This window comes from Perca flavescens, chromosome 5 (genome assembly GCF_004354835.1).
Source record: "Perca flavescens isolate YP-PL-M2 chromosome 5, PFLA_1.0, whole genome shotgun sequence".
In the NCBI taxonomy this organism is placed as follows: Eukaryota; Metazoa; Chordata; class Actinopteri; order Perciformes; family Percidae; genus Perca; species Perca flavescens.
The window spans coordinates 24,571,944-24,585,123 of record NC_041335.1 but is presented as its reverse complement, the minus strand read 5'-3'; the positions used below and the strand labels follow the sequence as shown (position 1 = coordinate 24,585,123).

General features: G+C 41.2%; 1 protein-coding gene across 2 annotated transcripts; it reads left to right on the top strand.

Annotated features, from left to right (window-relative positions):
- The first annotated feature begins 7,862 nt into the window (after positions 1-7,862).
- Positions 7,863-12,518, top strand: LOC114556145 (homeobox protein orthopedia B). 2 transcript variants are annotated; one of them, XM_028579013.1, is made up of 3 exons: positions 7,863-7,899; positions 8,267-8,661; positions 11,979-12,518. In XM_028579013.1, exons 1-3 carry the CDS (start codon positions 7,863-7,865, stop codon positions 12,480-12,482), a joined length of 936 nt encoding a protein of 311 aa, XP_028434814.1. In that variant the 3' UTR covers positions 12,483-12,518. The 2 variants fall into 2 exon arrangements, with proteins under 2 accessions (XP_028434814.1, XP_028434813.1); XM_028579012.1 differs by having other exon boundaries at positions 7,863-7,938.
- The last annotated feature ends 662 nt before the right edge of the window (positions 12,519-13,180 follow it).

The window sequence follows — 13,180 nt, the reverse complement described above, 5'->3', positions numbered from 1 at the left end:
CCAATCTACCTATATTTTTAGAGGAGTGAAAATGATTTGTATTTGGATATAATAATCCACTCAGTTCTATTAGGCTTAAATTACATTTGCGTTAATGGTAGTTTATTTTTGTAGCACAGGAAAGAATTGTGTGTAAGATAGTAAACTGTTAGATTGTCTTTCTTGTTTACAGAGTTAATGTAATGTCATTGCCTTTGCAATAATGTATCAATGAAAAAAGTTGTTATGGGCAGAGTGGCTCAGCATGTAGCATATATTGTTATATAACAAATGTATTTTAAAAAAAATATATAGCATTGCTTGCCTATCCCAGCATTTATGACTGGAATATATTATGAAATAGTTGAGGGTCACTGTGTGAAATTTTGAAATATAATTGACTGTAATGTATGCAACAGCAGAAGCCCTGATTGGCTTTTTATAGAGAACACCTCCGACGTCCCCGACCTATTTATCCTCAATAACCATGTGGTAAATACAGTGTTGCCCCTCTTGCACAACCTTCGGTGTCCACTAACAGACAGCCTGTCCAATTAAAGGTGGCCATCGATTATAGATAGCTGCCTGCTGGCATATGAGGGAGGAGGGAGACACCATTGGATGCTATGCCACTGCCAATACAGGCCACGGTTAGCCATGAACTAACCAGAGCTGACAACAGCATATTAGATCTGGACTGGGTTAATTCACCTGCAGTTGGCCCCTGTGTTGGCTCTATAGCGCAGGGGTTTACCTGCCCAGTCTAAATGCTGATCATTAAGTTGCTTCCAGCAGCCATGATTGGTGCAGAGGGGCTCATATCATTGATTAAAAAGGAAGGCTGATATTGCAGTAAATTCAGTTCCTTTCTTTTTCTCCCACTGGCCAGGCTGCAGAGGTAAAACCTGTTTAAGTTCAAATCACTTAACAGAACGGAACTTTTAATGCTTCCATTTCTACGTGGTTTATAGCTAATGTTATTTTTGCACTTTAGTTTGTTTAATACAATTTCAGACCGAGAAATTGTGTCACACACCTCTCTTATAAATGATGAATAAAAAAAGAAAAAAAAAGATCACTTTTAGTTCTTAGTGTGAGGCTGTGAGAATATGGCAGCCTTAATTTGTATGTCTGTGCTAAAATGTGCCCTTGGCTCATAGTAATCCCTTGTTATTGTGTGTGGAAGCCTCTGAACCTAATTCCAATTTTTCCCTATCCTATTTTCCAGCAAGCTGCTTTTCCATTAACTTTAGGAAAACATGGTGGCAGGTCCATTTAAAAATGCCTGTGCTCCACCCTTCCCATAAGCGCCTCAGCTCAGGAAAATAAGAAATTAAGAGCAGGGCCCATTTCATCATCAGCCCCCTGTCTCCCCTCAAACACAGAGATGGCATCCTCCAATGGAGCTCGCGGAGGGCGGGACAGGGGAGCTTTACCTTAGCATATGTTAACTATTACATGATGTCTTGATGGAACACAACGAAATGACTGGTAATTGACATAAAATATGACAAAGTGTTTGAGTCTTTCTGAGGAAAGCGTTGCATATTATGGCGTATCAGCTCCGTAATGTGACTGATTAATGAAAGATGGGCCTTGAACTCACTCAGCTGATTCTGTGAAAAATGAGTTTTGTGTTGTCATTCCGACAAGCCGGCAACCACGGCCGGAAGAGACTATTAGCCGAAATCATTATCAATAGCCATATTTTCAAACTCTATTATGGCAATCAGGCTAGAATTTATTCAATAGATTTAGTTCATTTGGTTGTAATTGATAAATAATCAAAATTTATCAATGTACTTGCACACATTTCACTAACAATCAGGGAAAACTGCCCCATTTACCAGCTGACTTGGTCCAAATTAGAGCTAAATTGATGATCAATTAATCTTGGGAGGGGTAGCAGAGAAGCTGCAGAAATGTGGTGGAGTGGATGGAGAGGAGGAAAGAGAGAGAGGGAGGAGAGGATGATAAAGAGAATGGATGGATGGGAAAGTGTGGGATTTGTGAAGTGAGAGGCGAGCTGAAAACACGAGCAGGCTGTGAGGCGACAACAGAGAAATACAGTGGGTGTATGTGTGTGCTTTCTCCATTTATTTTATAGGTTTTACTGCAATGCTTTTACATTGTTCCTATCATCACACAATCAACTATAGAGCTAATTTTTAGGATGCGTGTTTATGTGCACATGTATCTTTCTCTTTTTCTCTCCACTGTGTGTGTGTGTGTGTGTGTGTGTGTGTGTGTGTGTGTGTGTGTGTGTGTGTGTCTATATATGTCTCAGAGTGAGCGAGTCACACACTTGAAGTATCAGGTAGATCAAGTTTGGCAAGTCAGAGTGAGCAAGGTCAAAGAGACTGATCCCATTTATTCTTTAATTTGCTGAGGCATTAAATTGCATGACGTGGCTTTGATGCAGTTTGATAATTACCAGCACATGTTTCTAATTTCAAGCTACTCAGAGACACTACTGACCCAAGTCCTCCCCTTTATCTGGTATTTTAGGAGCACAAGTGTGTGTGGGAGAATGTATGTATGTACTGTATGTCTGAGTAAGTTTGATAAGTTATTCTCACCGTCTAGAACTATTAAATTATCACTGATGTGATCTTTTACTTAATCTACATTCCTCACAAATAATCTCTGGTTTTGTTATGTAAATAAAATCTTTCACAATGCGTTAAATATTACATCAGATCACTGGTTAGCTCTTGTTATGCTGCCATCACCTCACTCTGACAGTTTTTTGGGGTAAAATTAGTAAAACTGGAGTTGTTTTCAGGCTGTAGTGTGGAAAAGAGTCTCGTTCAGTGAGTCTTAGGCTTGCTGGCACCTGTAATGTAAGGCACTCATTACCTTCAATGATGCATTAAAGCTTCCTAATGATGGAGCCACAGTAATGGACCTAACTAATGACCAGACTTAAGAAAGAACATATTCTAATAGCTGAAGCAGAACTGGAGGGAAAGTCAAGGTGTCGGGGAAGAAAAGGAATTAGATCTGTAGACCGCTGGAGAAACCTAAATGACTGAGGTCAGACTGTAAATACAACAGATTACAGATAATGCTCTAGCAGTTTTATTAGTGACATATTGTTGCTACTCTTTTCGGCCAGATGTCCGGTACCTTCCGCTTTCTTTATGTTGGAATTTAAAACTCTGGTCGATTTATGAGGACTATGGTTAACTGCTCCTCAGATCTCTGCAGGATAAATCCAGACAGCTAGCTAGACTATCTGTCCAATCTGAGTTTTCTGTTGCACGACTAACAACTTTTAAATGTACACGTTCCACCAAAACAAGTTCCTTCCCGAGGCTATTTTGCAGCGGCACCCTGGCTCTGCCCTGTGCTTAGCGTCGCTCATGACGATTGTGATTGGTTTAAAGAAATGCCAATAAACCAGAGCACTGCTTTTCTCCTATCCCGGAATGCTGTGTGGACTAGCCAGACCCTCCTCCGCAGTGCTGTGGAGGAAGGTCTGGCAAAGCAAGACTAAGTTAAGATAGGTATTTATGCACACAAATTAAATTAACACTGAAAAAAAAAAACATTCAAGCGATGTGCTTTACACTGCCGCCACTAGTGAGAAATAATGAAAACAGGGCTCATGATCTTGTGGAATCAAGCTTTTATCAGACAAACAGACTTAAATTTCATATAGTTCACCATACATTTAAAGGAGTTTATTCATGTTAAAGGGCGCAGAAATGTGTTGCTATAGAAATCCAGATGAAACTACAATTACTATAATGACCAAAATTGGGATTTTGGCACCATATATTGGCAGGTCCAGCTCCTCTGAGTTTCAGTGATATGATAACTTATATATACAGGCATCTATGATTTGGGTATATATCCTGATTATACATGCATATTAATCCCCAGCATCAGCAGCCCCACTGGCCTTTTGTTGTCCGGACTTTCAATTGTTGTTTGATGTTTAGGGCCGCCACCTTTTAGTCAATTGTGTGACTAATCAGACGTTATAGTCTTTTAATCATCCAAGAGAATTTTAGCTGAATAGTCCATTTTTATGGTCTCTTTGTAGAGAACAAGCTATTAGTCATTAAATCATCACAACAGCACACATATGGTACAGTTTTATTAGGCGCTATAGAGGCCTTCTACATTCACCTGCATTCACCAGGATTGTCCTTGTTATGTTGAGTTGTAGATAAGTGTATTTCTGATATACAGTACAGTATGAGGCTGTGTGAATTTACAGCTGAGTCTTTTGGAGGAATTGTTGGCTTAGGGCTCCAAACTCCTGATTTTGCCTCTAAAATCCACAGTAGATGTCTAAGAGCTACAGAAGTCCACCCAATAAAACATGGGAAAGTGTTGCTGTGTATCTGCACTTTTCCCCCAACCAATAAACTTGTTGAAACATTCCACCTGTATGTTTAATTTTGACCGACATGAGGTGTTGAACTTAAAGTTGATTAACCACATTGTGCCTTTGACTTTAGCCTGAGGTTGTTCACACTGCTGTTTGTCTTCATTACAAATTGTACATAGCTGAGCATGGGGTCAACTATTAACAGCTGATAATTAGACTTTTTTTTTAAAGCTGCTGATACTCTGAACACCATGTGTTAATGATACCTTTTGTGACTTTCATTGGTTTTAATACCCCCCCCCACACACACACACACACACACACACACACACACACGCACGCACGCACTCAAGCACCACCACACCACACTCTCCGTGACACACGCCTCTTCTTCCTCATTAAGGAAATCGCTCTTCTTTGCTGATTATTTTATTTGAAGCCGTGATTACCGCTCTGTCCACCAGATCACGCAGTAAGGGAGACCAGGCGGAGGGCACAGGGCCTAATTGGGGCATGAGATGCGTGGGGTGGTGCAACCAGGCTGGGTGGCCGAATAGGGGCGCCTCTAATGGGTTTGCCTGTCTGTGGCTAGCCTCTCTCTGCATCTCTCGAGTTCGAATGCAACTCACTTATTGGTCTGCTTCTTATTCCTCCGACTGTCATCAAATCACCTGCAAAAAACGATACGGTGTAATTTGTTAGAGAGCCGTTTCTGCAGATGGAAAATCGATTTTCCTTTAAGATTTTTTTAACTGAGTGAAAGCAGATGCAAAAGGTCTGACCATAAGAAACAACCAGCTCGCCTGCTGGTCCATGTTACAATTTGGTTGTGGTGTAAAGGATCTTATCCTGCATCTGCCTTCTGTTACTTGAATTATTTTAACCTGTTCTGCAAAGGCCCATATGAGCAATGGATTTACCGCAGTTTGATTTCTAAAAATCCGCGGAGAAGGTGGACACGGAATTCTTGATCTTTGAAATTGCTCTACAAAATTGCATTTGTTTTTGTTGCGCTTCCATTAAAAGTGTCTCCTCGCGTGTAAACAGCCGTTCCGCACTCAGATGCGCCGCATTAACCCGGGAGGATTGTATGTGAGTGTGTTTTTACTGGGGAAGATTGATGCGGTCCAGTTAGGGAGGCTGAGTGAGACATAGACCCATTTCAAGTGGGTTCCTGTTATTACAGCAATAAGTTACAGCCTGAGCATCGGACAGTTGAGGGGATGTCTGCTATCCGAGCTATTTTCACTGCAACACAGCACAATATCAATATTTATCATGTAGGTCTTCAGATAAATACTGTCAACAATAACTACAACCTTTTGATTTTTACACGTGCCATTTAAACAGGACGTCCATATTAATGATTTTGAATTAGGCTTTGACCTTTAAAGGCATAGATGGTAATACTTTCAACAATAATAATCTAATATGCATGTATTACTATTATTCTTATTCGTCTTATTATTATTGTGAAATCAATATCTCTAAAATTATTTATCGCGTCTAATTTTCTATAGAAAAAAGGCGCAACACGATTTTATTATTATTATTATTATTGTTGTTGTTGTTGTTATAGCAATAATAATAGCATAAGATAATACACCTGCATATTACCTTTGCTAATACTACATGTTTAAAAAAACATCAATTCGTCAAATTAGACTGAGATAATAAATTGGTTAATCCTCAAAAAAGCCTCAAAATTATCTTGAATTAGAATTAAATGAGTGTAATTTATTATTACATTCACTTTATTCGTGATTTAGATATTTTTATCATAAATTATTCATTTATATTTTTATTAATGCATATAAAATTATCTCTGACCTTCATGAGTTAATGAGTTAAAAATTAAGTTTTGTTTATTTATTTTATATTACATCAGTTGTCTTCATGCTTACACAATAAATAAAAAAATCAAGCAGCTTCCAAACCATACAGACCGTCTCTCCTGGCTCAAGCCCTTCACAAACGCATGCAAGGTTGGCCTTACAACTTCCAACACACAGAGTCCCTCTCCTCTCTCCATGGTCACAATCAAACGAATCGAGCCTCTTCTGCTGCTGCTGCTGCTGCTGCTGATTGCTTCTCCTGAACCTTCGGGAGCTGGTCACATCTTTCCTCATCTCAGTGGACCATGCACCAGTCCATTTCCTTAGGTTTTCACGCTGTACCACATATAGGCTACTTCCCTGCGTCCCGGCAGATTGCGGTTGAGGAGCATAAAAGATGAGCTGCCTATGTGGTGCAGGAGGAGAGGGGAGTCCTCGCTCGGACGCCTCCTTTGTGCGGCTGCAAAGAAACCTATTTAGTCCCAGGCGGTGGTCTATTCACCAGGCTCACCCTGACATCTGCCAAAAGCCCTCTCTAACCAGCACTGTCTGAGAAGTAAGAGTGGATCGCAGATCAATGACTGTCCTGTTAATTGTATAATAGACCTATGGACCACTGCTAAAGGGGCACAATCGTTTAGAGTCTACCACGTCTGATTTTGTTTGAACCAAACAGGCCTAAATACCTTTAATTGCGCCCGCGTTGATGAAAAGTCGATGGGAGTAAAGCGGCCGATCACTAACGGAGCTTAAATCCATCTGTACTAGTTTATTTATTTATTTCCTCGATTTGTCTCCACAAATCACCTGCCATGGGGGAATGGGGGCGATATTCGTTTTGTTTGTGATCCAAGGACGGGAGGGAAGTGGGGCTCTGAGGTGCTGAATGAAGGCCTGCGTTATAAGGCTTCTCATCTCCTAGGCTGCATCTTTTTCTTGTTAAGTCCACACTGTGATATGTACAAAATACACTCAGTCTGCTATTCCTCTCAATATTTTATAAATATACAAGAGTAATCGGCTTTTGTTTGCTGTTGTAATTTATAGGCTATAGATGTTTTCGTTATTTTCTGACATTAAGTCTCCCTTTTCTTACGTAAGGTTACTGGTTGTTAACTAGTCTAATTGACAGTCCAGTGATTTGAAAATTGAGATTTTGATACGGCTAATTGTTTAATGACAATGGGCAAACATTTTCCGGCTCAAATAGTAGTAGCTCCTATCTCCTGAAGAAAACTAAAACAAGCCTTCGCATGAGCTCACCTCCAGTACTTTACATGTATATCTAGGAGTCCTGTCATGGCACGTGCTATATGAAATTAAACAAACATATTAAGATGTTTAACGTGGAATAATTTCAGCACGAAAAGCTAATAAATCAGAGAATTGAATTGAATTGTAGTGTTTCGTGCGCGTGTGGGTCTGTGCGCGTGCGAGCTTGAGTGTGTAAAAAAAAAGAAAAAGAGGGGGGAGTCACGTTGCTGACATTTCCAGACTCCCGCTCTGATTGGCTCTTATTTGAGGAAGCTCACGGGTTCTTTCAACTAATAAGCGCCTCCCCATCGCTCTAAAGGACATTATAATGCAAGGGACCTCCTTTTTTAACCACAAACCGAATTTTCGTTCATTTAGACGATATATACTTTTTAAATTGCCCCAAAATTGTGGGATTTTTTGGAGCGCATTTCACCCTGGAGCGGTACGCAATGCTCTCTCACGCCGACCTCCTGGATGCTCGGCTCGGTGAGTTATCATCACTAAACTCCGGCCCTAAACTCCAGTGTAAGATTTCAACTTCTTATTTAACCTTGTGAAGTGATAGATAGACTGTGTAGTTAATTGTGTTAACAGCTAAGTGGTTTATCGTTGGTTGAAGCAATTCTTTACAGTTATTTATCAGGAATGAGGAATGTTCTGTCAGCAGAAATTGCGGTTTAAAATTACGACCGAAGCTATATTTAGTTTATTTGTTGTAGCTTACACTTTGGATTAATACACGTCTGTTGCCATAAAGAAGCACAGCTATTGCATGCACTGTAATTCTCATTTAAAGATGCTGCGCTGTAATATTTGCCATTACTCAAAGCCTCTCGCCTCCTCATCCTCTCAGGGATGAAGGATGCTGCAGAGTTACTCGGACACCGAGAGGCTCTCAAGTGCCGGCTGGGTGGTGGGGTGCCAGACCAGGGGCATCCAGGAGACATGGCCCCTGGTTCTGACTCTGTAGAGGGAACCACTCTCCTGCCCGGAGAAGACATCGCCACTGTGGGATCCAACTCTGCCGGCATGCCGGTGAACGGGAAGGAGCAGGAGAAGCAGCAGCAGCAACCGCAGCAGAGCTCCAGTCAGTCCGCCAGCCAACAGAAACAGAAGCGGCACAGGACGCGCTTTACCCCGGCGCAGCTCAATGAGCTGGAGCGCAGTTTCGCCAAAACCCACTACCCCGACATCTTCATGAGGGAAGAACTGGCGCTGAGGATCGGCCTCACCGAGTCTAGAGTCCAGGTAAACACTTTTATTGTGGATTTTACACACTGGCGTGATATGGCAGGGTGGGGCTTTGGGTCCAGATTGGATTTTAAAGGGTTTTCCAGCACGATATAAATGTTCGAAATCATCCTTTAATTCCACCTGCACGGCAGTGAGCAAAATAGGCTAGATTCACCTCAGGAGAGGATTCAGGACCAATGTGCGTTTGTAAAATATAGTTTGGTCACTTCTAATAATTTTTGCCATAATGTATTTTCAATTCTTTGTCACTTTGAAATTGTGTGGCCATTAGGTGTTAAGTTTTGGGTGCAACTGCTTAAAATATCGAAGCCAAAGGGTGGATTGACGCCACTGGTGAAGTATAAGTTACATTAAATCATAACTTAAAGTGTACTATTGTGCAGATGTCATTTAAAAGAATAGAATCAAAAATATTTTCTTATTTGGTTTTATATTCAGCACTATATCTTGCCTAAGTATACTCATGTGAAAAAGCCCTGAGCTTATCGTTGTGTTCTGCAGACAGTTGTTTGAGAAAATATGCCAACTCAATCGCATTTTAATTAAATTATATTATTTAAACATCCCATAATGTGTTCAAGTTTAGCTTGATATAAGGCAGTATTTAATTTTAAGAAGCCTGCCCCATCTAATATAAAAAATTGCTCTGTCCAAGGTGCTAAAACATGTGTCATTTGTACAATGATATAAGATAACAAGCAGTGCTCATAAAGTCAAAAATATTCTGGTGGCTAAAATATTTTATAACGCAACCTGTGGCGATTGTCCCCGGAAATATGGAAATTGTTGAGTGTCTAATTTCATTTTCATTTATTTTGTTTCTGTGGACCTGCAACAATTGCATGAAATTACATGGTAATATTAGGATTTTATTATTATTTTTACTATAATGTATAATATAGTTTTTACCATAACAAATATGGGGTGTTACCCTGGCCAAAATAATGGCTAAGATATATAGAACAGAATTTCCTTCACAAAATATACATATTTGTTTTACTTACAGTGATTACAATTATAATTTAATTTATCTTTGGGAAATTGAACATATAAAACCAACCAAATATTTTTAACTGGTCATACAGTGCTTATTTGAACAAGCATGCAGGAACATACCAAGCTCTGATAAACACATTACCAATGTCAGTCCTATTTATAACATGTGAACGGGTTATTAACCAGTGATGTGAGATTCATGCAAATTATCCCGCTGAAAGCAATAAAACCAGTATAATCATTAGTTACCTTAACTATCAGTTCTTGATTCTAGTGCAGGATCCTAACCGCTCAGGTCGGCTTCGCTCGCTGTTGGTAAACATTAGTGCAGGTCGTGCAGGTGCGGCCTTCAGTGGGCGTGTTGGCCGCGTGCGTGCCTCCACAGCCTCTCCTTTAAAATGCTCTATCAGCGACGTCTTAATAGGACTCAAGAATGTATTGCACTTTTTTAATGGAATGAGAAATTGCATTTTCTTTCCCCCGAGTGTAATGGGTTTGGGCGACGTTTCACGGATGGCTGAGCGGAATGAGAGCGAGATTTCACTTTTAATACAGAGGCATCGACTCACGGCCTCGCGCGCGCATTAATCACGCCCGAAGATGATGAAATCTTTATAAAGCCCAACGGGGACGCGCGTACGTTTTTAGCTGCGTGCGCGGGTCGGTGTGTCTGTGGTTCTCGCGCGTGCGTTTGGATGGGTTTTATGTTTACGTGAATTGTGTAAAGTAATGCGGGCCATTTGTATTTAAGTCTACACAATATTTAGTGCAATTTTCAGTTAATCTGCTTGTAAATAAGATGTTATAAAGATAAATTGTTCAGCCCACTGCTGCGGAACACCAGTAATAAAAAACCCAGTGACGGCTGAGTTTTACACAAAAGCTTTCTGTATATTGTATTTTATTTACGCTGCAATGAAATTCATAACCCATTTTAACTATTTCAGTTCCACTCTGGTCTTTAAAACACATGATATGTTGACAGTAGCCAAATGGTTGGAATTTACAATAGCCTCCTTGAAGAGTATTATATATAGGCTGTACTAATGCAATTTCGAACGATTCATAAATTACACCTGATATTATACAGTACTCCATCAAAGTCCTACCAATTAGGATATAGTGACAATGAATGTAAGAGGTCCTTAGGGCAATTGCAGAAGGTCTACATTTACGTCTTGTTAATTTCGTTTGGCACAGACAGTAGCCTATAGGGTCAGGTTCAGACCAGGTCCTACAGCTGGTAGAGAATTTGTGTTGCTCAAGGACACTGCAGGATGGATTTCACCAGCCACCTTGCTTGCTATGTTTCTGGAATACAATTACATAGCCTATATTATTTTTTATTTTTATTTTTTTAGATGTCTTTATGGACAACGCACATTAATCAACACAAAATCCAACATGTAAATGTGCCAGATGTAGCCATGCAGGTTGATAGCTTAAAACATTAAGCTACAACAATACACACAACACATAAGCATAAAACAGGAACACATAAGCATAGGCACGTAAAATGACACAACTACTATTCCAGATCATGACAGCTGGCAGGTTGATGGCATGAGAAAAACATAACACAAGTAGCACATGCAGTAGACACAGGTAAAAGTGCATAGACACACATTAAGACAAATCAACAACACATAAGAACATTAAAGAAGAGAGCTTGTGACCGGGAGGTCGCCGGTTCAATCCCCAGACCGACAGGATAAAAATCTGGGCGGGGAAAGTGAAAGAGCAAAGCTTGTCCCTCCCTCATTACCACCACTGAGGTGCCCTTGAGCAAGGCCCTTAACCCCAACCGCTCCAGTGGAGCTGCTCATTGGCCAGCAGATCTGACTTTGGTTACGTACTGGGCAGCTTCCAGGTATGACTGTGTAACCGTGTGAATGTGGCAGGTCGTCATTGCAAATGAGAATTTGTTCTCAATCGACTTACCTGGATAAATAAAAGGTTAAATGAATAAGCACCAAGTACGTAAGCACACACGGAGACACTACTTTGGCGACAAAGACAAACACATTCTTCTTTATTATTATAAACACATTATATTTATATATAATTAGTTTTGTTGTATTATTCTAAAGACCCTAATTAGCTCTAAAGTTAGTCCGAATGTGGTGAGATATCGTGCGTAAATAGTATTTTTCTTCCATGGTTGCACAAACACGTAGCCTACTGTATATAGGGACATGTTCCCAACATCCACCTTACTGCCCTCATTACAGCGTAATATAAACAGACCCTGCTCCAGCCATATGCTTCTCAGTCTGTCCTTCTGACGGCTCACGGTCTGGTCTCTCTGCTTGCAGGTTTGGTTTCAGAACAGACGCGCTAAGTGGAAGAAAAGGAAGAAGACCACCAATGTTTTCCGCTCCCCGGGGACGCTGCTCCCAACACCGGGCCTGCCACAGTTCTCTGCCGCGGCCGCCATGGAGAACAGCCTGTGCTCCTTCCACGCCAACGACTCTCGCTGGGCCACAGGGATGCCGGGGGTCTCCCAGCTGCAGCTCCCGTCGGCCCTGGGTCGCCAGCCGGGCATGCCACAGTCCCTGTCACAGTGCAGTCTGGGCCCCGGCCCACCACCAAACTCCATGGGTCTCTCCAACGGCCTTTCCTCCAACGGCTCCGGTCTGCAGTCCCACCTCTACCAGTCGCATTTCCCCGGAATGTCGGCCTCTCTATCCGGCCCCACGAACGTATCGGGCTCCCCGCAGCTGTGTAGTTCCCCGGACAGTGACATGTGGAGAGGGACAAGCATCGCGTCACTGCGGCGCAAAGCGCTGGAGCACACAGTGTCCATGAGTTTCACTTAGTGACTTTTCAAAAACACCCCCACCGCACTACTCTGCCCCTAACTCCCTCTCCCAGCCCCACCCTTCGGCTCTTTTTCTGTTTTTATTCCCGCTATTAGATCAAAACGAGAGAACGAGCGAGCTAATCAGGCCAGAAATGTGAGGAAATGGAGACTGTATGTGACTTCATCTAGACATAGCCTAATAACAAAAAGAAAAGGACAACACTGATGGACAAACGGAAGAAAAAAATATCTTGGGTTTGGGGTTATTTATCTTGTTACTTCTAAAGGATTTTATCAACTATTGATGATAAATACTATTGTAATGATCTCTAGACTATAGGCCCTAATTATTAAGAGCCAAACAATCGTCGTATTTACGTTTTCATTAAGTGTGTCTTCACGCACACATGTTATTGTGTTCAGGTGAAGTTGTTATGTCAAACGGTTATTTATATTATGGGGTATACATTTTTGGTAACAGCCTACCACCAACACGCACCATACTGTAGGTGGGCCTATTGAACTGGCTATCGGGCATGCACTGTGCATGTGGATTTAAACGCTTGGATAATTTAAGGAGAAAATGGTGCCCACTCAGACTGAAGAGTCGACATCAGTCTCGTATGTATGAGATGAGAGCATTAATCTAAAGAGGAGAAAAAACAATGATCTTTCAGTAGGCCTAAGCTGTTTTAGGATGTTTTGTGTAGATAA